General features: G+C 43.0%; 1 protein-coding gene across 2 annotated transcripts in view; it reads right to left on the bottom strand.

The window, feature by feature from the left end:
• The window catches only part of atp10d (ATPase phospholipid transporting 10D), a 52,161-nt gene that overhangs the window by 13,839 nt on the left and 14,939 nt on the right, over nucleotides 1-23,383 (bottom strand). For both annotated transcript variants that reach the window (XM_086050268.1, XM_086050267.1), the window contains exons 7-14: nucleotides 19,531-19,662; nucleotides 19,202-19,314; nucleotides 17,819-18,071; nucleotides 16,060-16,274; nucleotides 14,871-15,062; nucleotides 8,802-9,306; nucleotides 8,617-8,723; nucleotides 3,909-4,035 (exon numbers count right to left, since the gene is read on the bottom strand). In XM_086050268.1, the coding sequence (XP_085906394.1) occupies nucleotides 3,909-4,035; nucleotides 8,617-8,723; nucleotides 8,802-9,306; nucleotides 14,871-15,062; nucleotides 16,060-16,274; nucleotides 17,819-18,071; nucleotides 19,202-19,314; nucleotides 19,531-19,662 (1,644 nt within the window). The remainder of the gene's footprint in view (nucleotides 1-3,908; nucleotides 4,036-8,616; nucleotides 8,724-8,801; nucleotides 9,307-14,870; nucleotides 15,063-16,059; nucleotides 16,275-17,818; nucleotides 18,072-19,201; nucleotides 19,315-19,530; nucleotides 19,663-23,383) is intronic.

Raw genomic sequence — 23,383 nt, 5'->3', positions numbered from 1 at the left:
TCACGGTTCTGCTTCAGAAAACAAGTGAGCTGTGGTTGGTTGTTACCTTCATGAGTGGCGGCGATGGAAGGTACACAACGCGGTAAAAGGACACGTGCATAAAACTCAAAATATTGAACATTGCATATTGAAAATCAAGAAATCTATTTATGAAATTTGTACTGATGACCCAATACAGTCCCGTGTTGTCCATTGGGCCACTGTTAATGTTGGACCTTGCTGATTACGGTTTGTCTATAGCCCCTGCGAGTGCCTGGTGACCATTTTAGGTACCCAGCCTCTTGCATAAAGTTAGCTGGGATCAGCAACTCACCTGCGACCCCAGTGATTATAAGTGGTACAAAAAATGGATGGATGGATAAATAAGATCTTACACTAATCAACAGAGGAGATGTATGGATCTTTTTGCTCAATTTAAAATCGTACTCAAGTGTCTTGATAAAATGTCTCTGAAATGTATTGGTCGAAAATACACAAAGGATAAAAGAATTACAGCACACTCATCCATTCTTATCACTGTTCGAAATTACCTCTGGGTGGCGGCTGTGTCTGTGTGACACAAATGAGCTTCCGCTCACCCCACCCGCATATACAGTGGCGAGTACAGTTTTCGTTACGGCGACTTCAGCGTCAGCATTCACATGAATTCCTTAACGCCAGTCCTACCACAGACCACAATGAACTACATCACGTTTTAACTTCAATTAGCATGTCAACTTTATCACAACATCCGAGGCTACGTTCTGGACCTCACATGCTCCATTGGACTAAATTTACACAATCTTTCTGGCTCCGACCTCATTATCTGAGACCTCACGCCACCACCTTCCGTAAACATGACTCCAATATCTGACCTTCTCAAATCCCTCCTCATGACTGCTAATTTGAAGGCATCACAGGCCACTCCCAATCTTACAGTAACCAACTGGAGGAGTGCAAAGATGCCCTATTGCATGCTTGATCACCTATTATCCCACCGGATTCACATTGGCAACCCACGGACACCCAACTCTACGATAAACAGCCTACTTAACCTCTCAGACAACTCCCTGTCAACCAAGACAAAAACTCCTTTCTACTATTTTCTAAAACCAAAAATGAAAACTAAATAGGGCTGCACAATATTGGACAAAGATGCGATATGGTTGTTGAATATACAGTAGCGATATCGATATTATTGCGATATTTAACATGTTTCTAAAGAAATTACATTTTTGGTATCTAATGAAAGAAATATTTTTTTTTCATGCAGCAAAATAACCGAGCTCAATGTATTGTTAATTAATTATTATTCCCCTAGATAATGTTCAACTATTGGGTGGCGATGCACATTTAAGTTTGTGTCTGACTGGTTGAATTCAGTTCAAAGGATACAATTCTATAAGAAAATTATTGCATGTCTTCGCGATATTCATATGCATGTGCCAATATCGCGATATCGATAATTTTTCGATATTGTGCTGTCGCTGTCTCATCCAGTATTGCTCTGAACTCCTTACTGGAATGAAAAAAAATGTGCTCCTTTTTGGTCTTCTCTTCTTCATTCTCTTCCCTTTTGAATTCACTCCAATAATCTGCAAAGGTTGAATCAAGGCAACTTGACTGTTCTTGTATGTAGAAGACTTTTGATCTTTAATCTAAAAGGCTTCTCCAGTTCTAAAATTGAGATGTACAGTCCCTCGTGGATGTGTTCCTTGAGGGTGGTCAACAGTAGGGTGTGGTTGTTACTGCCCGACGTAGTTAGTGAAACGACCATCCTCCATACCTCTCGTTGAACAAACCCCCCAGGCATAAATAGAATTTAGAATTGAAGAAGCATTCAAAACAAGAGCAGTCCAGTTGCCTTTACCATGACCTGTTCCTGGATGACTGAAAATCTACACAGATATATCACTCCCAATAGACCAGGGGTCAGCAACCTTTCACACTCAAAGAGCCATTTGACGCTTGAATTGATTAAAAGAGTAAAAAAAACCAAGCCGGCGACATCGGAGTAGGTAAAAATCTGCGCTCATCGTGCCCCCATCCTTTCAAACGTCACACCAGCAAACACACTGCCCAATACAAGGCAATACAATACGCCTTCACAAAATGCCTTCTTTCAGGTTTAAATTTATGAATGATGCGGCAAATAAAACAATGATCCAACTAACCGCGTCTAGAGTGCATATTAAAATGAAACGGAGACTTACCTCACGACACACGTGAGAGGGGTGTTTTTGCAAGGAAACATCTCATCGATCCATATTAAACAAGACAACTTAATCCACAGTCCCTTACTATTTTTACTTATTGTCTTAAAAAGTAAAAATACTGCTTTCAGCAGATGCAGAACACATCATTGTGTTGCACACACCTCCGGCCGGGAAATCGTACTTTATTTGACTATTTGCTATTTTCACTGCTTTAAATTGGCTAGAATTGCATAAAAATTAACGACAAAGTAGGGATGGACCATTAGAATCGATTTGTGATTTATAACAAAAGAAAAAAAAAAAGAATTTGATCATGTGTGGACATCCGAGATTTTCGGCCGACAGTGACTACATAATTTTATTTTCATATTTCGACAAATAAAATACTTTGTTCAGATATTGTGCAGTTTTGGTGTCGCTGGCAGCTGGCGTGTCAGAAGGCAGCCATGCATGCCAGCTGTTTCCTGTGCTGTCAAACGTCTCTGGGAAAGGGGAATGCTGATCACTGAAATTGCACAAGGTCTGAAGAAAGAAGTTAAAAACTTTGACTTACTAAGAAGACATGATGCACGTTTTTGAGACAAATAACATACTGTAACAAATTGAGTTATCTATATTGTGGTGACGTTTGTGTTTTGCTAGGTTCTGTTGTTTCCTAGGTTCCTGGATGCATCACGCGACTCGCTGGATGGGAGGGGTGTGCGAGTGAGGAATAAGCGGACGGCAAGAAGGATGGAGAGATTCGTGTGTACTTAGGACGAAACTGTTGTTGCACAATAGTTGGAATAATAAAAAGGCAGCTGTATGAGAATAAAAAGGGAGATAACCAAGCTATATCTGACGTTGCGTCTTTAGAAGACGTTACAATACACTTCAATCGGACACTTCTAATTTATTTTCCCCAGCCACGCAAAGCCGCAACATTAGTATGAAAGAGCCGCATGCGGCTCCGGAGCCGACGTTTGCCGACCCCTTTTTTCTTCCACTCACTCAGTTTTTCAGAGCAAAATAATGGCCTGCAGTACAGTTAAGAAGTGCCCTGAAGAAAAGAAAAAAACAAACAAAAAAAAACAGCATAGACCAACATGGTTTTATTGTCAACAAGAGCAAAACAACAGCACCAGTAGCAAAAGCAGAACAAAACTGCCAAGATACGAACAGCCAAACTTTTGGTCACTGGGCAACCCGCTCTATGAACAGCCCCCCAGCAGGACCAGCATCTTGGTGGGGCCCAGCCAGGAGCTGCTGATGATAGCTTGTGACCAACAACGGCATGCTGGTTTTGCTTCGTGGCTGTGGCTCAGTTGCTAGAGCGGGTTGCCCAGTGACCCAAGAGTTGGCTCTTCAAATCTTGGCTGATTTGTTTAGCCTTTTGCTGCTGCAGCTATCTTGAGAGACCAGCACAAACATGCTGGTCTGTTTTTTTTTTTTTTTTAGCAGAGTAAGCATGATTTCAGCATTTCAAATGCTCGTCCTCATCAATGATCATTTATTTGTGTTTTGGATAATATACAAATATAGTTGATGAAAACAAATGTGAGAAATATTTAGCATTATTGAGTTAACATTAAACCTCAATTTCCTTATTAAAAGCCTTGAGGACAGTTCATGTATTAAATTGTCCCAAATCTTTACTGTCATGCTTTGCTCAGCATCAGTGATTGTTAGTCAAATAATCAATTGTTCGTCATAACAACTGTGACCATTTCCTACCCAAAAGTGTGAGGTTGGTCTCCAATCTCTCAGCAGAATCTAGCAGCAGCTCGTCTCGGTTCTCTATGCTGCTCTCTGCCAGCAACTGTCCCTTCAGCCACATTTCATACTCCTCTTCCTCAAGAACCTGGTCCACAGAGAGTGTAAAAACTGTCAAGATAAATGTTTATGAACCACCTCTTTGCACAACAACAGCATTATATAAGCAGTGTTTCCCCCCCCCCCAAACCTAAAATATTCACTTAATTCAACCAATTGTGCATTAGAAATAACTATACAGTTGATATAAAGTCTACACACCCCTGTTACATTGCTACGTTTTTGTCATACTGTATCTCAAAAAATGTGAACAAGATAAATTATTTCAACACTTTCCAACATAAATGTGACCTATGACCCGTCCAATTCATTTTTTTGTCATTTTGAGAGGAGTAAAAATAAACAAGAAATAATGCAATGACGGCGGCACGGTGGTCGACTGGTTAGCACGTCCGCCTCACAGTTCAGAGGTCGTGGGTTCGATCCCGGCTCCGGCCTCCCTGTGTGGAGTTTGCATGTTCTCCCCGTGCCTGCGTGGGTTTTCTCCGGGCACTCCGGTTTCCTCCCACATTCCAAAAACATGCATGGTAAGTTGATTGGATACTCTAAATTGCCCCTAGGTGTGATTGTGAGTGCGGATGTTTGTCTCTGTGTGCCCTGCGATTGGCTGGCAACCAGTTCAGGGTGTCTCCCGCCTACTGCCCAAAGACAGCTGGGATAGGCTCCAGCACGCCCCGCGACCCTTGTGAGGAGAAGCGGTACAGATAATGGATGGATGGATAATGCAATGACAAAAATGTGCACACGCTCCTATAACTTGGATGTGGCTGTGTTCAGAATTAACCATTCAGACTCATACTCATCTTAAATAGGAATCAGCACACACCTGTCACTACTTAAAGGGCTGGTTGGGTTTTGCACTAACGAAGATTGGGCCATGTTTTCACCATCAAGTTCATTTTTATAAAGTTTTTGATCAGGAAAATGAAAAGAGTTGTCATTTCCATTTTATCCATTCATTTTGGAGAAATTAGGAAATAAGTGACAACATGAATAGCGCCCCTTGTTAATGAGGAGAATGGCCGCGCCCCCTACCGTTCGATCCTTGTTCGGTCGGAGTCGCTGGAGGAACAGAGTACAAACTCTCTATTGGAAATCATTGTACTTTCATTGCTTATAACATCCAAAAACGGTGATCAATTGGCACTAAAATTTTTGTGGACATCCCTACTAATGACCACTTCAACAAATCAAAAGGATGAATCTCTCCGTGGCTGATTTATATGAGAATGAGGAAATTTGGAAGTGAGCAGAGCTACATAGATTTATGGTGGGACGAGCGCACATTGCCTCTTTGGAAAAAAAAACAAAAAAAAACCCCAACCTTGCTTCTTTGCTGATCACAGTTAGGACGGGCAAGGCATTTAACACCAGTCAGGATATTTACAGAGACTCAAGTGGGAATGAGTGGACGACGTGCACATATATTTGGATGAGGAATGGCCACAGTTTTTTGACCGACAACACGCCATCCAATGGAACGTAACAGCCGAAATGGTGCGTTCCAATGCGGCCACACTCTACTGTGGAGTCGGATGCGCACGTTCAAGACACCCCTGGTGTTCGATGAGGTCTTACCTCACTCTGACGCTGCTCCACTCTTGCGGCTGCAAGCGGTATCGGACAACGCACGCGACTGCTTGGGAAGCAAACCCCGCAACATGAAGACGCAGGCTCATGGTCACCTCCACACGCTGCGTGGACAGTAAGGAGCTAATGTTGTTGTGCTAACGCCTTTTGTTTTAACGGCCTGAAGCTAGTTGTTGATATTAGCTGTACCGTTATTCTACTGTTAGCTGGGGAGGGACGGGGGGTTGGGGAAATAAAGATCCATGCTTGCCTGATTGCTTGCCCGCTGCCAGTCGCCGTCTGCCTCCTGAGAGTTGACACGAGTTTAGTGTCGCTAAATGTCCGAAGTGTAAACCAGTCAGGGTTCGTGTGCGCATTCATGCGCTTGTCCGCTTCAGCTTGTGTAAGAGGAGAAGCAATCGCCACAGTATTCTTGATTTTGCGATTATGATGAGATCACGTTTTATGTCAACAAATCTTTAAAGTCCCTCTGATTAACCTGAGTTCAATTTCAAATGTCCTAGTAGGCTTTTCCGGACATTCTTTTTGCTAGAAAGGGTTTTGCACTAACGAAGATTGCTATTTGGAACAGTTCATAATTCCTTCTACCTTGTCTAAGACCCCAGTTTCAGCTGAAGGAAAACAGGTCCAAAGCATGATGCTGGCACCGCCATGTTAGGCATGATGTTCTTTTGGTGATGTGTTGTGTTGGTGCGAAAAATACCTTTTGGAATTATGACCAAAAAGTTCAGCTTGGTTTCAATACACATTTTCTTGTGGTCCAAAATGAAATGAAGTTTGAACTTTTTGGCTCTAATTCTAAGAGGTATCCAGTAGTCCTTCGTTTATCGTGGGGGTTAAGTTCCAAAAATGACCTGCAATGCGCGAAACTACGGAGGTAGTCATGGTAACTAACCTTCGCTTTGCACGAAAACGAGGATTTAAAAGGCGCGTTAACGAACTAGGGTTGTACTTTCGGCTACAATGTGACGCGGGATTCTAGTTAAGGTAACTTATTTTAAGATTTAAAAAAAGTTTAATGGAGTTTCATTGTCCCTGTTTGCTGCTGAGGTGCAGAGCGCGCCCCACTCACATTTGAACGGACAACTGTATATTATTTTGTACTGCCTGCACCGCGCTCCATTTTTTGGGGCACTCTGAATAACCGAACAGCACATTTAAACAATGTTCTGAGTTTCCGGATGGTCTGAGGAAAGCAGCTAGCCACGATGAGGGGAGCTGGTTTTCTTCAGCTGGAACTGGGGCCTCAAACAAAGAGGAAGGGAGCCGACCACACATGCACCAGAGCAACAAACAACATCAACAACAGATGCCTGCATCGAGGAGTGTGAGGAGATTTCCCGATATTCCCTCTTTATAACTCAAATTTAATGGAATATAAAGACAGGCCGATGGCTCCTAATTCGTTTTCTCCTCTTTAGACAAAGACAAACATAGCAGCTCTCTTTCTGAAAAGTTTCTTTTCACTTTCATAGGGTCGTCATTTTGATTATACTTGTAAATGCGCATGCATGCAGTATACCAATGTGTGCTCTGAAATATATGTGGTATGAACAGAACCATGTGTGCATCTGCGATTCCAAAGTCCGAAGCAGTCTGTGGATGCAAAGCCAGTTCCAAATAGCATTCAGAGGCACGAAAAGCCTACTACGGCGTACTAGAGCAAATTACATCCGGTGAAATTTATTCATTTGAGCAGCGGTGTAAAGACTTTTTATATCCACTGTATTGAACCACAGCTTGTTACAGACAATGTTAAATACAGTTAAAGTTTAGGGGACACTTTTACACATTTTAATATGCTGTATTAAACGATAATATATGCACGTTGCAATGCACGGATTCTCGAATTGCTACACATTAACCCATTAAAGCCTGAAGCCCCTCGTGAGACATCTCTCTAAAACCTATGGTCATCTTTGGAGTCACCCTTGAAAACCTGACATTTTCGCCACCTACAAAATAATGACCATCTCAGCCCCTGTCGCAGATAGAAACATAATTCCCCCCAATATTGAGAGCATAGACATGTGACTTTCACACAGGCCCGAGTTTATTCATCTTTACCGTTTCAAACGAAGATGCAAGTGAAGCACTATTTTTAATTAAAAAAAATTGAGTGGTAATTAATTACCATGCTGTGTTTTCTTGCAAAGACGTTGAAATCGTCATTGTCTACAAAAATCTAACCACACATCACGTTTGGATGGTTTCACGGCTTTAAAGTCCGCGAGCGCGTAGTCTATATCACTGCCATGACTTATTGCAGAGCTCCCGCGATCGACTGTGCCTCCATTACTCCTCGAAAAAATTCCGTATATCCTCTGATAACTCACGACACCATCACGTGTGTATTCTGAAGCATTTCATTGGCTAAGACACCGAGAATTGGGTTAAAAAAAAAAAAAATGACGGATACGCTCTCCGGCTTTAAAGGGAGAAACACGGAACAGCGCTCCCGCCTTTAGTGGTAGAAATGCGGTAATGCGCTCCCGAGCTTAATGGATTAAGCAACTATTTCCTTGATTTAGCATGACATTTTGAAAATCTTACAGGCGGGGCGACATCATGAAGAATGCGGATATGATGTCATCGAGCCACTGACTTGCCAGCTGTGAAGTGTGCTCGCCGTGGTTTTTCTTCTGATTCATTTCGTTTCTCCTTTAATTGACCAATAAAAACAAGTGACAAATACTTACCGACAGCTTGTCATTGCTATTTTCAGAATCTGAAGACGACGCGGCTGGGCCATTGACGTCACGCACGCACTGGGTCAAACGGACGGTGTGCGGTCCCAGCTCACAAAAATATTGAGTTTTCGGCATTTTTTAAGGCCTTTTCATTATGTTTTTCCCAAAGTAATCATGGGAATCTCATTATTTGTACTTTTACTCCTTAAAACGTTTTTTTAGCATAACTCTTTTGGTGTACTTTACACTTTGAAAGAATTACTCACGATAGAAAATGTAATAAATTTCCTTATAGAAAAAAGGAGCTCAGACTTCATAAACTTAATTACCTTTCTAGCAATGCAAAGAGTACGGAGGCCTTCTCTAGCATAGTTGTCTAAATGCTTCTGTGTTTGCTCTCTGATGTGACTGTAGGTCTTCTGAGCTTGTTCTCCACCTAGAAATTACACATTATACACCACGTAAAACCTCTTCTAATCAAAAATCTGTCTCTGTCCTCCCTTCATCTTGTTACCTTTCGGTGTCTCCAAAAGATCCATGATGACTGAATCTGCGCCCTTGGTGAAGACCATGACTTGTCCTGTGAGAGGGTGGCGAACCACCACAGACATCCTTTTCCTGTTGGAGTCAAAGGGCAGGGTGTGGAGCAGCCGGACAGTAAGAGTACCAATTCCAGGCAGGTCAACGAGGAAGCTATCTGCAGATCGGGCCCGCAGGGTGCTGCGATACGCTCGAGCTGCATGGACCAGAGCAGCCTCGTCTGGACTCACCGCCTCATATAATAGGTCATCATCTGTGCCATCCTCGTCCCCGCCTTCATTTCTCATGTCCTCTTCATTGTCACCAGCCCCACTAGAGTCTGAATTCCTACTCCCATACATGTCATGTGTCTTTCCACGGCTGCCTCTGCTCTGAGTAGGTGAATGCGTGGACAAGGCTGAGAAAAGTGGGGAGCTGAAGCGCTGGAAGATCAGTTTGAATTCATCCAGAGACTTAGGAAGTGTTTGTGCCTCAGCCACCTGCAGTGGGGAAGGAGAGGTTGGCAACATGAGAAAAAGACTCAGCAGCCTACCAGAGCAATTTATGATTGAATACAGTCAATTCTGTCTCTTGTTTATAATTGAAATTGTTGGTTCTTTTATCTCAGACAGATTTTTAGGTTGTCATTTACAAATGTCATTTTCAGTAGACAGAAGTGACAAAATAAAAGAAACAACTATTTCAGAGCAATTTATGTTGCAGAAACCCTATGTTTAAAGTCAGGTAGAAATATAGCCTGGAACATGGTTAAAAGGTTTTTGCACATGTGTCTAACTTGGAAAATCAGATATCAAAACATAGACAATGTTTCCAATAAAACACATAGCTCACGGATGGGCAACTGGCAGCCCACACCCACACTCGCAGTAGCCTTCGGTTAATGTAAATTGGGATAGACTACCGTATATATTTTTCCCTTCCTAGTGAGGTGTTATTATACTCAATTTCCTTGGAACACAAACACCTCACCGTTGAATAAACTAAACGGTGAAAATTTGATTTTTTTTTTTTTTTATAAGCCAACCTAATACATCTAAAGTGACTTATCAGACACTGTGCTACCCGAGGTTCAAACCCACGTCTACTGTCCACTGGTTTGAAAGTTGTGCACTCAACTTCTGTGCTGAATGGCAGTCATGCTGAGTACACCGCCTGCACCCTCTTTTGTTAGGATTCCCAGGACTGTATCGTGTGACCGTACATTTGCACAGTGCCAGATGAAGCTCACTCTAGCTACTCTCCGAACGATCTCGAACTAAATTAAATGCTACTAGAACCATTTTGAATCACAGAGTTATCGGTATGTTTATGTTTTGTTTGATTCAAACCCTTTGCTGTTGAAGACTGGATCTTTTATATATGCCTTTGAGTATTCAAATACTGAGCTATTGCTCTGTACATTGGTTCAGTAAAAACAGACATATGCATATATTGTGTCCTTATTTAAAATGTCATTTTTGTCATACATCTGATTAGGAAGTGTTCAGTACTATGTGGGCCCCCAGTAGTACAGATGAAATAATTGTGACCCCTCAGTCGTTTCACTTGCCCACTGACAGATTATTCATTCATGTGGACAGTAAACATCTTTGGACAGGACGAGCTTTGTTTCAATGTGAACATTTAAAAAGTTTCCAAAATTGGTGATATGTGATTTTCACAGGACAGCGACAATATGGAAAACAAACATTACTATGATACGCTGTCATTTTTATTTTTCACTTTTATAAACAATTCGGTATTGGCGGCCGTTTGCATTTCAGAGTGTCCTTCGAGGTATACTTTATAGCGCAGAGATGGGCAACTGGCGGGTGGCCCTTTTATTATTTTTTTTAGGTGATAAAATTGATAAATTGATTCTTTTTTTTTAATGTTCTACAAACCCCCAAAACTCTTCACAAAAAAACACTGATTCAATATGATTCACTGTACGTTTTCCATGGAAATGGGGGGAAGGAAACTAGGAAAATCAAAAATATGAAAAAATATTGAGAGCAAAAAAAGGGCAAAAAATCTGCGAATATGCGAGTCATCGGGTGCCGAACTGCCAATATGTAGAGCTCAACTATAGTTTTAAGTTGTAATATCACTAATCACCACAAGTTGCGCTCACACTGGGTCTTATACTGCCCTATAATACGTGAGTAGGCTGAATATTTTTTGCGGGATTTGGAATGAAATGCAGGACAAACCTAGTACCTCAATAATAGTCTAATTTTGAGTGAGTTAATTTTTGTGAAAAAAATGTACAAAATGAGTTCTCGCAGTTAAAGAGACACTTGGGTGAGCTTAACATTGGCACTTATATAATAGGTTTGCATGTAAAAACGACATTATACTAAAATGCCCACCTCAAAAGGCTCTGTAGTGATTTAAGGTCTTTTTTTGTGATTAGGTTTACAACAAATTTCCACGCCCCAGAAAGGGGCAAATGCACATTACTACTCTTGTCCACTTCAACCTGTGAATGTATAAAAGTGTTCTGCACAATGGTTTACATTTATTGACATAAAACGTGATCTCATTATGATCACCGCCACAAAATCAAAAATACCATGGTGATTGCTCCTCCACTTTCACAAGCTGAAGTGGACAAGAGCATGAATGCACACACGAACCCCGACTGGTTATATTTCGGACATTTATCGACGCTAAACTCGTGTCTCAGGAGTAGGCTTTTCACGATACTAGAATTTCAACTTCGATGCGATATCCAGTTCGGTATCGATACTCGATACCATTTCGATACCACACGGAACAAATTAAAGTACAGGCTTTTTTTTTTCTTACTGTAAAACTTTATCGCCAAAAACTTAAATTGTCATTAATACAATAGTTTTTTTAAGAGGTAGTGCAAAAAAATAGTACAACTTCAGTATTTAATTTCGACAACCCTCTGTACAGTCAATGCCTGGAACCAATGACACATTTTAAGTTGTTTGAGCCTGGGGTAGTGCAAAACAAAGGAATAAGTAGTACAAAATACAAAACGCACAAAAAATATATATATATATATTAATCGGTAAATTATCTGAACTAGTGCAAAGAAATAACCATACTGTGCAACACCAATGGCACATCATTTTCAAGTTGTTTGAGGTAGTGAAAAAGAATAACACCCACCACTTACAGTAACATAAATTGACAACAAAATCTGTAAGTTGTCTGAGTATCTAGACCCACATGTTTATCTATTAAGGCAGACCAACAAGTAACAGATAATAATAATAGTAATAACAAAAAAATACAATAAAATAAATTAAAATACTTTCAGTTATTGGCTATCCAGAACAGTAGCAGGTAGGGCTGGGCATCGTTTGAATTTGGACGATTCCGGTTCCGATGTTTTGATTCGATTCTGGTTCCTAACGTTTCACAATTCCGATTCTTAACAAAAAAAATAGAAGTATTTATTTTTGGACAAATCACATGAACTTCTCTGTTCTTCAATTTCATGAACTTTTAACTATTTGTGAACTTTCCCATGGATTACTCAAAGGGCTGTTTTTAACCAGTATTTATTTTAATTTTGCATTATTATCTAGTATTATTTTTCACAAGAGCTTTATTTTTGAGAAGTTCAAGACAATACAATAATGCAGCTGTTACTGAAAACATGCTACTGAACACTTGGCTAACCTTGTCTTGTTTTAGAAAGAAAATACATATGACAAACACAACGCTGCATTTTATGGGCAAGCAAGGAAGTCTATCTAATCCAAGCAGTCTATGTAAACATATGATGCATATGTATGTGCAGTGTTTCTGTATATGCTGCAGCTGCGTATGCTATAAACTAAATATTAGCTGGATATGTGCATTTGAGTTTTGAACTTGTTGGTTCAATGTTGTCATTAGACGTACTTAGCCGATTCTGACTTTGGGTCATGAGCCGCAACGCGTCATTTTATGGCTCGGCGTCGGCCGAATGAGCCAGCCGGGCTGGCCCGGCCCGAGCAGGATCAGCGACCCCGCGATGGGCGGCCGCTGCCACCACGTCGGCTGCTGGGGAGATCCGTGGGAAGGGCCGGGCGCAGGCTCAGAGAAGCCAATGCCGCGACCCGTGCTTGCCAGCCGGTACGAAGTGAGCGGAGGGGCTGACCGAAAGGACCACGACATCGGCTGCAGGATAATCAATTTTTTAATTTAATCGGTCGTACTTTGTTTGTAGCTCATACGCGCGGCTAACTAGGGAGTCGACGAGCAGTCTTCACTCGGCTGAGCAGGGAGGGAGGGGCAGACCATTAGACGTTGCGGATGTTGGCAAAGCGCTGTTGGTATCGAAGTCAGAGGTTTGGTATCGGTAATATCGATGCCACAGCAAGCTAGTATTGTATCCGTTCAAAATGTTTAGTATTGAGTAAGTACCAAATTATCGATATTTTTGATAAGTCTACTCAGGAGGGAGAGAGGCGGCGGCTTGCAGCAGCAGCAGGCAGATTGGAGCACCCCCGCTTCCCTAACCGGTTAAAGGTAGGATTGGGATAGCGGAGGTTTAGCAACAACTAGCTTCAGACCGTAAAAACAAATGGCGTTAGCACAACATTAGCTCCTTACTGTCCGCCCAGCGTGTGGAGGTGAAGATGAGCCTGTGTCTTCATGTCGCCTCGCAAGCAGTCGCGCGCGGTGTCTCTGCTTTTTGCTTGCAGCTCCCTTCTGCCCTAGTGAAGCGGCTTGAGAGTGACAAAAGCCCTCATCGAACAGTGAACGAAAAGTTCCGGCGAGGCTGACAGCACAGCCGAGAGTGTGGCCGCATTGAAACGTGCCATTTCGGCTGTTACCTTCCAAATTGGACGGCGCGTTGTAAACCGAAAATCGGGGCACTCCTCATCCAAATAAATGTGCACGTCTCATTTCCACTTCAGTGTCTGTAAATATCCTGACTGGTGTTAAATGCCTCGCCCGTCCTAACCGTGATCAAAAAAGAAGCAGTGTTTTTTCTTGTTTTTAAGCAAAGAAGCAGTGTGCGCTGGTTCCAGCCTATGTAGCTCTGCTGACTTCCACATTTCCTCATTCTCATATAAATCAGCCACGGAGAGGTTAATCCTTTTGATATGTTGAAGTGGGCATTAGTGAAGATGTCCACATAAATTCTGGTGCCAATTGATCGCCGTTTTTGGACGTGATAAGCAATGAAAATACAATGATTTCCAATGGAGAGTTTGGAATCGGTCCCTCGCGTGACTCCTGCCGAACAAGGATAGAACGGTAGGGGGCGCGGCCATTCTGCTCATTAACAAGGGGCGTTATTCATAGAGTCACTTATTTCCTCATTTCTCCCAAATTTATTGATAAAATAGAAAATGACAACTTTTTTCATTTTCCTGATCAAAAGATATATAAAATTAACTTGTTAGTGAAAACGTGGCCATCACGGCCTCACCGTCCCTTTAATCACAGTGTCTTAATGTTGGTTTATTGTTCAACAGTTTTGTGCCATCATTTAATGATAATTTTTATGCGAGAACCACAAAAATTTACATGTTGTGGAAATTTAGGTGTTCGCTTTAAACTCTTTGTTGTTGGGATAGTGGCTCTTCGATACTGTACATGCATTGAGAAATGTATTATGAGCAATGAAATATAGAGCACATATTTTGTCCATATATAAAATAGCATTTTTGTCATACATCTGGTTAGAAAGTGTGTGGTCCTATGTGGCCCCCCTACTGATGAAAAATTGTGGCTCCCTCCAACATCCCTTGAATAGCGCAACCCGAAGAGCTGCACAACGTGGCTGGGAAGAGGAAAGTCTGGCCTGCTGCTCCCAGGAGCCAACCACTGGACAAGTGTAACCTGCAAACCTGCATAATGCAGGTTGCATTTGAGTTCATGAGGTCAGGCCTCTGTGCAAGGGAAGTCAAGTTATTCCACACCAAACTAATCCAACACTGCCTTCATGGACCTTGATTGGATTACTGGGGCCCAGTTGAACTCCCCTAAATCCCCACTGGCCACAAAAGCAAAATCAATGCTATTGGATGTGTACAAACAATAACGACAGTGAATGTCTTTGGTGTATACGAATTTATTGGTGACTCACCACATGTTGAGGCGACATGGGTGATGAAACCACCACACTGTTGCAAATGGCCAATGCCAGGAAAAAGTCTGTGATGTAGTTGAGTTCCAAACTGGACGCCGTCTCAAAAGTTATGTCGCCAGAAAGCAGCATTGGAGTGCAAAGCCTGCTCAACTTTTTCACTAGCTCAGGGTCTGGTATCACATCATTTGCCTGAATAAAAGGACACAAGGTTATTTGTTTATAATCTTTCATTAGGATCCCTCCTTATTAGTACCAGTACCTGATCCTCATTTTGCTAAAAGAAGAATTAATGTGCATCCCTTTGAGTGTTTTCAGACAATAGGATGTAAAGAGAATATTTCATAGATGTTTTGGACTGACAGAAGGTGAAGTATCAAATTGAAAGTCAGGTCAAGAAACCGTTGTTTCATGGGTTCACAGAAATGTGATATAAGAGGAAGAGGCTTTTGCATTATACTTGAAGAATATTATCAAGCAGAACCTAATAAACTGTGAGAATAATAATGTATATAATGATTAATGTGTTATGATGCTTTTGTCTCACATTTGTATTATGAAGAATAGAGGTTGGTGATTAGCCTTTTTAGGTAATTATGAAGGATAGAGGTTTGACGATAAGCCTTGTTAGCTTTGTAGGTTAGCTTTAGCTTTGTTCAAATCTAGGCCCAGCTTGCTTGGTGTGCTTTACTGTCACACATGTATGATAATGACACACACACACACACACACACACACACACACACACACACATACCCACACATGCCCACCCACCCACACACACACACCCACGCACGCACGCACACACACACACACAGTCAAAACAAGTTCAGAGTGTTCCAGCTGCTTTTGCTCCCCTTTCCCTTAGAGCTGGATCACCTTTGTAATCAGGGGCTCCTAATAAAATAAAAAGAGAAGAGGCGCAGGAGTCGGGCAGAGGTTTTTGAAGAACTGTAATTAAACATTTCCCTGCGCTCTTCTTGCAAGCAAAAAGACAATATTGTGTTAAGTGTCTTCTCTCCTCATTGTGTGCGTTGTTTACTAATGTCTCACTTGGTGTGAACCTGACATAAACTGTCAATTTCATTTTTTTTTAGAAAAATAAAATTCCTGCTAAAACAGTTAATTATCATGGATCATGAAAATGGGCTACTGCGCAGTGTGTTTTGGAGGGCTATGCGTGACTAACCATTCGGCTGCAAAAGGTACTGGTCCCGGGAAGGAAGTCATGTGACAGTTGCTCGTCTTCCTCGGACTCAGCAGTGAGTGTGTGAAGGGATACTGAGCTGCGGTTGCAGCTGAGGGAACGACGGCTCAGAGATTTACCTCTACAGGCAGAATGTACAGTAACAGAGCAACCAGCAGCTTCATTCTTCTCCGCCTCATACATTTCCAGTCTACGACCTGATAAACATCACACACGAATTCAGTGAGTGAGCAAAATACATTTTTGGAGATGTTTCAGGCACGTGTAACATGGACAGATGAAGTGAAATTGTTACACCTTGCATTGAACAAAATCATCATCATTGGCATTTCTATCAATCCATCCACCATCTTCCTCTTATTGAGGGGTCAGGTCACAGGGGCAGCAGCTTTAGCAAGGAAACCCACACCTAGCCACTTTGTCCAGCTCTTCCAGGCGTTCCGAGGACTTCCTCCACACACCCTCACACCCTTTCAGGTCCCACTATCACTGTCGATGTGAGCATTGAAGTCCCCATCAGAACAAGAGAGCCCCAAGTGGGAGCACTTTTGAATAGCCTCTCCAAGGACTCAAAGAAGGTTGTGTACTCTGAATTGCAGTTTGGTGCACAGGCACGAACAACAGTCAGGACCTGCCCCCCCAACGTATAGTCACCAAGCCGGGGGGAATAAGTAGGCCTAAACCTGCTCGGCACCCTTCATCGTTGGCAACTCGTGAGTGGAAAAGAGTCCAAACTCACGAGGAATAGTACCAGAAACCAAGATATGTGTGGAGGAGAGCCCGACTATATCTAATTGGAGTTACTCATCCTCGCACACCAGCTCAGGCTCCTTCCCTACCAGAGAGGTGACACGACACGTCCCAAGAGGCAGATTCTGTACCTGGGGATCAGCCCACCAAGGTCCCTGCCTTTGGCCCAGTTGCCCTTGCACCCGACCCCTATGTCACCTCTCACAGGTGGTGAGCCTATGGATAGTGTCAGGCTGGGCCTGACCGGGTCCCATGTGTGCAGACCTGGTCACCAGGTGCTCGCTCAACAATGGGGCAACAGTGAACCGAATCCGGGCGAGGGACAAGAGCATCCATATTTAGTGTTCATCATAGGAGGTCTTTGAGCTGTGCTTTGTCTGGTCCCTCACCTCGGACATGTTTGCCATGGGTGACCCTGCCTGCATAAAGCACCAGACAATTTAGCTCCTAGGACCACTCGGACATACAAACCCCCACACCACAATAAGGTGAGAACTTGTTAAGAAGCTTTTTGTTCCCCTTCCTTTAAGTTACCTTTTGGACAGGCAGTTACTGAGGTACAGTGTTCACAAATGATTAATGACTACTTATTTTCCACCAGTGGTGTTGGCGATAATTTTGACTATGATATGGACATTGAATGAAATAACAGAAACTCTGTACTGCCAAATTTTACCTTGACAGTAAGATACTTTTTTTCCCCAAATATGTTTGAAATATTGCATGCATGCCTGCAAGTGTCTGGTCTCCTTCTATGCTTTATGTAAGAAAAATATACAGAGCAACTAAATATACAAAGTAAATATTTTTTTTCTTCAACTGACTCCACCAGAAAGAAAAATAACACAAAATGAAACAAGTTACAAAAGAAATGAAATTAACAATATATCATGACATTAAAAACAGAGTAGTGATTGTGCACTTTACAATGTGCAAATTGGGGAGTGTCCCCTTTTTGTTGTTCTAATTGACAATTTTAAGTAGAATTTACCATTTTCCTCATGAGGATATTCAACCCCATAAATACTGCAACGGCGAAACACCATGTTGTTTTCTGTTAGAGTTCCTGTTTTATCAGAGAACAAGTACTGGATCTGACCCAGGTTCTCAGTGATGTTTAGTGCACGGCACTGGATCCTGCAGTCCGCATGCTCATTGTAGAGGGCAAGATCGTTTTGAATAAAGTAGATCTGACCCAGCTTCACAATCTCAATAGACACATATAGAGAGATGGGAATCAGCACCTGTTAATGACATGACATTGATTAGTGGCATCACATATAGAGGGAAAAGGAAGAAAAAAATGCCCGGTCCTGGTCGACAATCAGCCTGTTAATTTTGATTAAAGTGAAAGTAAACCGTCGAAAATACTTCGCAAAAATATATTCTGAGCCTCCACTAGTCAAAACACTGCGTTTTGATTAATATTGCGTCAGTGGAATATGAGTTAAAACAGCAAAATCCACCTGTTTTTAGTCATCTCAGGGGGCGGCCATTTTGCCACTTTCTGTCATCTGAAAATGACACCACAGTTGCTCAGGGCTCGACCAAACGATCAAACATGGCTCAGCTTCAGAATACAGGTGAGCCGTGACTCCACAAACGCAATATTAATCAGAATGCCTTGCTTCAACTCGTGGGCCTGCATAGAACTTATTCCTGAAAAAGAAAGTTTGGGTTGACTTCCCCTTTAAACTACTTCCTTGGTGGTTTGTCTTATGACATCACGTTTACTTTTCAACACTTTACTGAACAACTAAATGTACAAAGTCTCAACCTTCAGTCAGTTAACTCAGTGTTTTTCAAAGTTTTTTGAGTCATGGCACATTTATTTCATCGACAAATTCCTCCAGCACAACACCAGCTGAAAAAAAAAAGCTTATTTTAACAATATAAGTGTTATATTGTTTATATAAGCATTTTTTTAACATTGAAGAATGACGTTATATTATAACGTCTTGAATAGGAATCAAATAAAGGAAAAAGTATTTTATAATGTTTCATATTGATACTCAGTGTGAAACATTGGCCTGTTTGGATAAACATGCATCACTAATTCGCTTGTCTCTAAACAAAGACAATTGGCTACCTGCTGCTGCTGCTGCTACCTGCTGATATGGAAGAGTACTACAATGAAGTAAAGACATGATTATGCTGCCGGGCGCTAGACCGCACAGGCACACAAATTAGATAATCTCCCGCGAAAAATACTGAGTTAACTCATATACCACAAACACAATATTAATCAGAATGTCATGTTTAGACTAGTGAAGGTGTTAGAACATATTATTGTAAACATTTTTGGGTTGACCTCCCCTTTAAGCAATTAAGTGGGTAGGGTGGGAACACAAAAAATACCATTTGACCAACTTACTTGCAGCACAATTATCATGGTCCAAAAAACATAAAAGCCAGCCAAGGCAGGAGGTGTCTCTTCATCAACCAAAAAGACTGCATTTTTGAACTGCTTCAGCCAGAGCCCATGGCCTGAAAACGCATTACAAACACAGCAGGTCAATTTGAAGAGGGCAACCCTTGGCATGATCTCATTTTAAACACTGTGAATAATGTCATGTCATGTTTTCAAATATTGCTTTCATGAAGACACTGGCTTACAGCAATGGTGGTCATAAACAACTCATCTGAGAACAATGTACAAAAAAGCCATCTTGTTTATGTGTGTGTGTCATTGTGAGTACACACCTACAGCAGTAGTGAGACACATGATGATCAGCAAGAGTACACACCACAGGATATCAATGTTTAGGTCCTTTTCAAGATGGCTACGTTTATACCTCGGCCCGCTATTGTTCATCATGGCTTTAGTCTCGTGTCCTAAGTCACACAGAGCAAAGCATATTAGATTCTAAAGAGATGAGTCTAAATCAGTGGTCGGCAACTCGTGGTTCCGGAGCCGCATGCGGCTCGTTCATCCTTATGTTGCAGTTCTGCGTGGGTTGGGAAAATAAATTATTAGTGTCCGACTGAAGTGCTTGTTATTCGTCTCACAAACATGTATCATGTCTTCTTAAGTCAAAGTTTTTGGCCAATTTCATATGTGGTCCTAGATTGGATTTTTTGCAATGCGACCGCAGTCTGAACCTCCAGGTTGCACACATCCAACATTGACGTCAGGAGCCCAAAATGCACACCACGCTCGCGGAGGCATCAGTGCTTGTTTTGAGTAACAGTATTGACTGATTTTATATTTGACTTTAATTTAATCCAACTTGAAACATTAAGCATAAAGTGGACATTTATGGTGATAGTAGTATTTCAGCCACGGCTCAGATCGGCTCATTTTTTATGCCAGTTTATGATGTGAGGTCACCTTTAGCAGCATACCAATGTGTACTCTGAAAAAAATAAATAAATATATATATATATATATATATATATATATATATATATATATATAGACACACATGCATATATATATATGTGTATATATATATATGTATATATATATATGTGTATATATATATATGTGTATATATATATATGTGTGTATATATATATATATATATATATATATATATATATATATATATATATATATATATATATATATATATATATATATATATATATATATATATATATATATATATGTGTGTGTATATCCATCCATCCATTATCTGTACCGCTTATCCTCACAAGGGTCGCGGGGCGTGCTGGAGCCTATCCCAGCTGTCTTTGGGCAGTAGGCGGGGGACACCCTGAATTGGTTGCCAGCCAATCGCAGGGCACACAAAGACAAACATCCGCACTCACAATCACACCTAGGGGCAATTTTGGAGAGTCCAATCAACTTACCATGCATGTTTTTGGAATGTGGGAGGAAACCGGAGTACCCGGAGAAAACCCACGCAGGCACGGGGAGAACATGCAAACTCCACACAGGGAGGCCGGAGCCGGGATCGAACCCACGACCTCTGAACTGTGAGGCGGACGTGATAACCAGTCGACCACCGTGCCGCCTATATGTGTATATATATATATATATATATATATATGTGTATATATATATATATATATATATATATATATGTGTATATATTTCGTGTGTTTTTGTTACTTACTATTACCCTACCTCATACCTTTTTCATATAGTTGATAGTCATAAACCTGCGTAGCAATGGACACCCAAACTGCGGTATTCTTGCTGCTGCTGGTGGCTATTTTTTGCGCGATCGTGTCCGGCGACTTGGCTCGGAGCCGCGCCCCCATTGTTTACAGCCGGAATCAGCTGTTAGCACTCCTAACCCTGCGCCGGCTCCCGGGGCGAGACCCGATATCCCCCGTGAGCTGAGGAGGAAGAAACGGGGATCTCGTGCGGGGGGTAAACGCCGGGAAAGGAGGAGACGATACCATCCCGTCCTCCCGTCTGTTATCATGGGGAATGTTAGATCTCTCCCCAACAAGATGGACGAGCTAGCGGCGCTTACCCGGCATGAGAGGGACTTCCGGGAGGCTAGCCTGATGCTATTCACGGAGTCGTGGCTAACAGCGCTCACGCCGAACGCGGTCGTAGAATTGGACAGCTTCCAAATCATACGCGCGGACAGGACGCTGGAGAGTGGAAAGAGGAAAGGGGGAGGGCTGGCTGTGTTTGTGAACGATAGATGGTGTAATCCTGGGCACATCACGATTAAGGAGCAGCTTTGCAGCAGGGATATTGAGCTGCTAGCTGTTGGCATGGGGCCATTCTACATCCCCCGAAAGTTTAGTCATGTGATCGCGGTGACCGTCTACGTCCTACCAGCTGCCAACGGCGACACAACCTGTGATGTCTTGACTGCAGCAGTGAGCAGGCTACAAACACAGCACCCAAATGCCCTGATACTCATCTCTGGTGACTTCAATCATGCCTCCCCTTCCTCCTCTCTGCCTTCATTCACACAGTATGTCACCTGCCACACCAGAGACAATAAAACACTGTGATGCCAACACCAAGGACGCATACACATCACTGCCCCTCCCCCCGCTGGGCAAAGCTGATCACAAGCTGGTGGCTCTCCAGTCTGTGTACAATCCTCTGGTCCGCAGGCAGCCAGCTGTGACCCGCACGGTTCAGAGATGGTCTGGAGAGGCCGAGGAGGCCTTAAAGGACTGCTTCAGCACAACTGTGTGGGAAGTATTCCGCGATGCTCACGGGGAAGACATTAGTAGTCGAACGGACACTGTTACAGACTCATTTCTGCATGGAGAACACCATACCCACCAGGACAGTAAGGTGTTCCTCCAACAACAAACCCTGGATCACACCAGACATAAAAGCTCTCCTGAAGGAGAAGAGGAGGGCTTTTGCGTCAGGCAACATAGAGGAGCGGAAGACTGTGCAGCGCCAGCTGAGGAGGAGGATCAGAGAGGGGAAAAGGTCCTACAGGAAGAGGATGGAGGAGCAGCTGCTGCAGAATAACGCCAGGGGAGTCTGGAGGGGCCTGTAGACCCTCTCAGGCCACGGACAACCCAAGACCCGGACTGGGGGGGACCTGCAGTGGGCAAATGAGCTGAACCTCTTTTTCAATAGGTTCGATCAGATGCCTGCCCCCACTCAGTCTCTCCTGCTGCAGCCTACACCTACTCCTCCTGCTGGGCATGTCACCCCCTGCCCCCTTTTCTCCACAGTCTCCAGCTCCCACCTACACCAGACAGCCACCGCTCCCTCCTGCCCAGCCTTGGCCTTCACAACATCTCAGGTGAAGAACCAGCTGAAGAAGATGAAGGCGAGGAAGGCAGCAGGTCCAGATGGCATCAGCCCCCAGCTCCTCAAATCCTGCGCAGACCAGCTGTGTGGAATTGTCCAGCACATGTTCAACCTGAGCACTGTGAGGATCATGTTCTTTGATTTCTACAGTGCTTTCAACACCATCCAGCCCACCCTATTGGGAGACAAGCTGGAGCGGGCAGGGGTGGCCCACCACCTCACCACATGGATCCAGGACTACCTCACAAACCGGCCACAGTATGTGAGGACACAGGACTGTGTGTCTGACGTGCTCCTCTGTAGCACGGGGGCCCCACAGGGAACCGTCTTGGCTCCCTTCCTGTTCACCCTCTACACCTCGGGCTTCAACTACAACACCCCTACCTGTCACCTGCAGAAGTTCTCTGACGACTCTGCGATTGTCGGCCTCATCACAGGTGGAGATGATCGGGAGTACAGAGAACTTACTCAGGGTTTTGTGGACTGGTGCCAGCAGAACCGCCTGCTGATCAATGCGGGGAAATCCAAAGAAATGGTGGTGGATTTTGGTAGACGCCAGCACTCTTCACCTGCACCAGTAAATATCCGGGGAACAGATGTTGAGAGAGTCTCAATTTACAAGTACCTGGGTGTTCATCTGAACAATAAACTGGACTGGAGCAACAACACAGACGCCCTCTATAGGAAGAGTCAGAGTAGACTCTTCCTACTCAGGAGACTGAGGTCTTTTGGGGTTCAGGGGACACTCCTCAGGAACTTTTATGACTCGGTGGTTGCATCGGTCATTTTCCAGGGAGTGGTCACCTGGGCAAGCGGCGTCTCAAGAAGCGGCTGGACAAACTGGTC

This window comes from Filicampus tigris, chromosome 13, assembly GCF_054856515.1.
Source record: "Filicampus tigris isolate MCC_2025a chromosome 13, RoL_Ftig_1.0, whole genome shotgun sequence".
Classification (NCBI taxonomy): Eukaryota; Metazoa; Chordata; class Actinopteri; order Syngnathiformes; family Syngnathidae; genus Filicampus; species Filicampus tigris.
The sequence above is the reverse complement of the archived record's forward strand: the minus strand, read 5'-3'. Positions and strand labels throughout refer to the sequence as shown.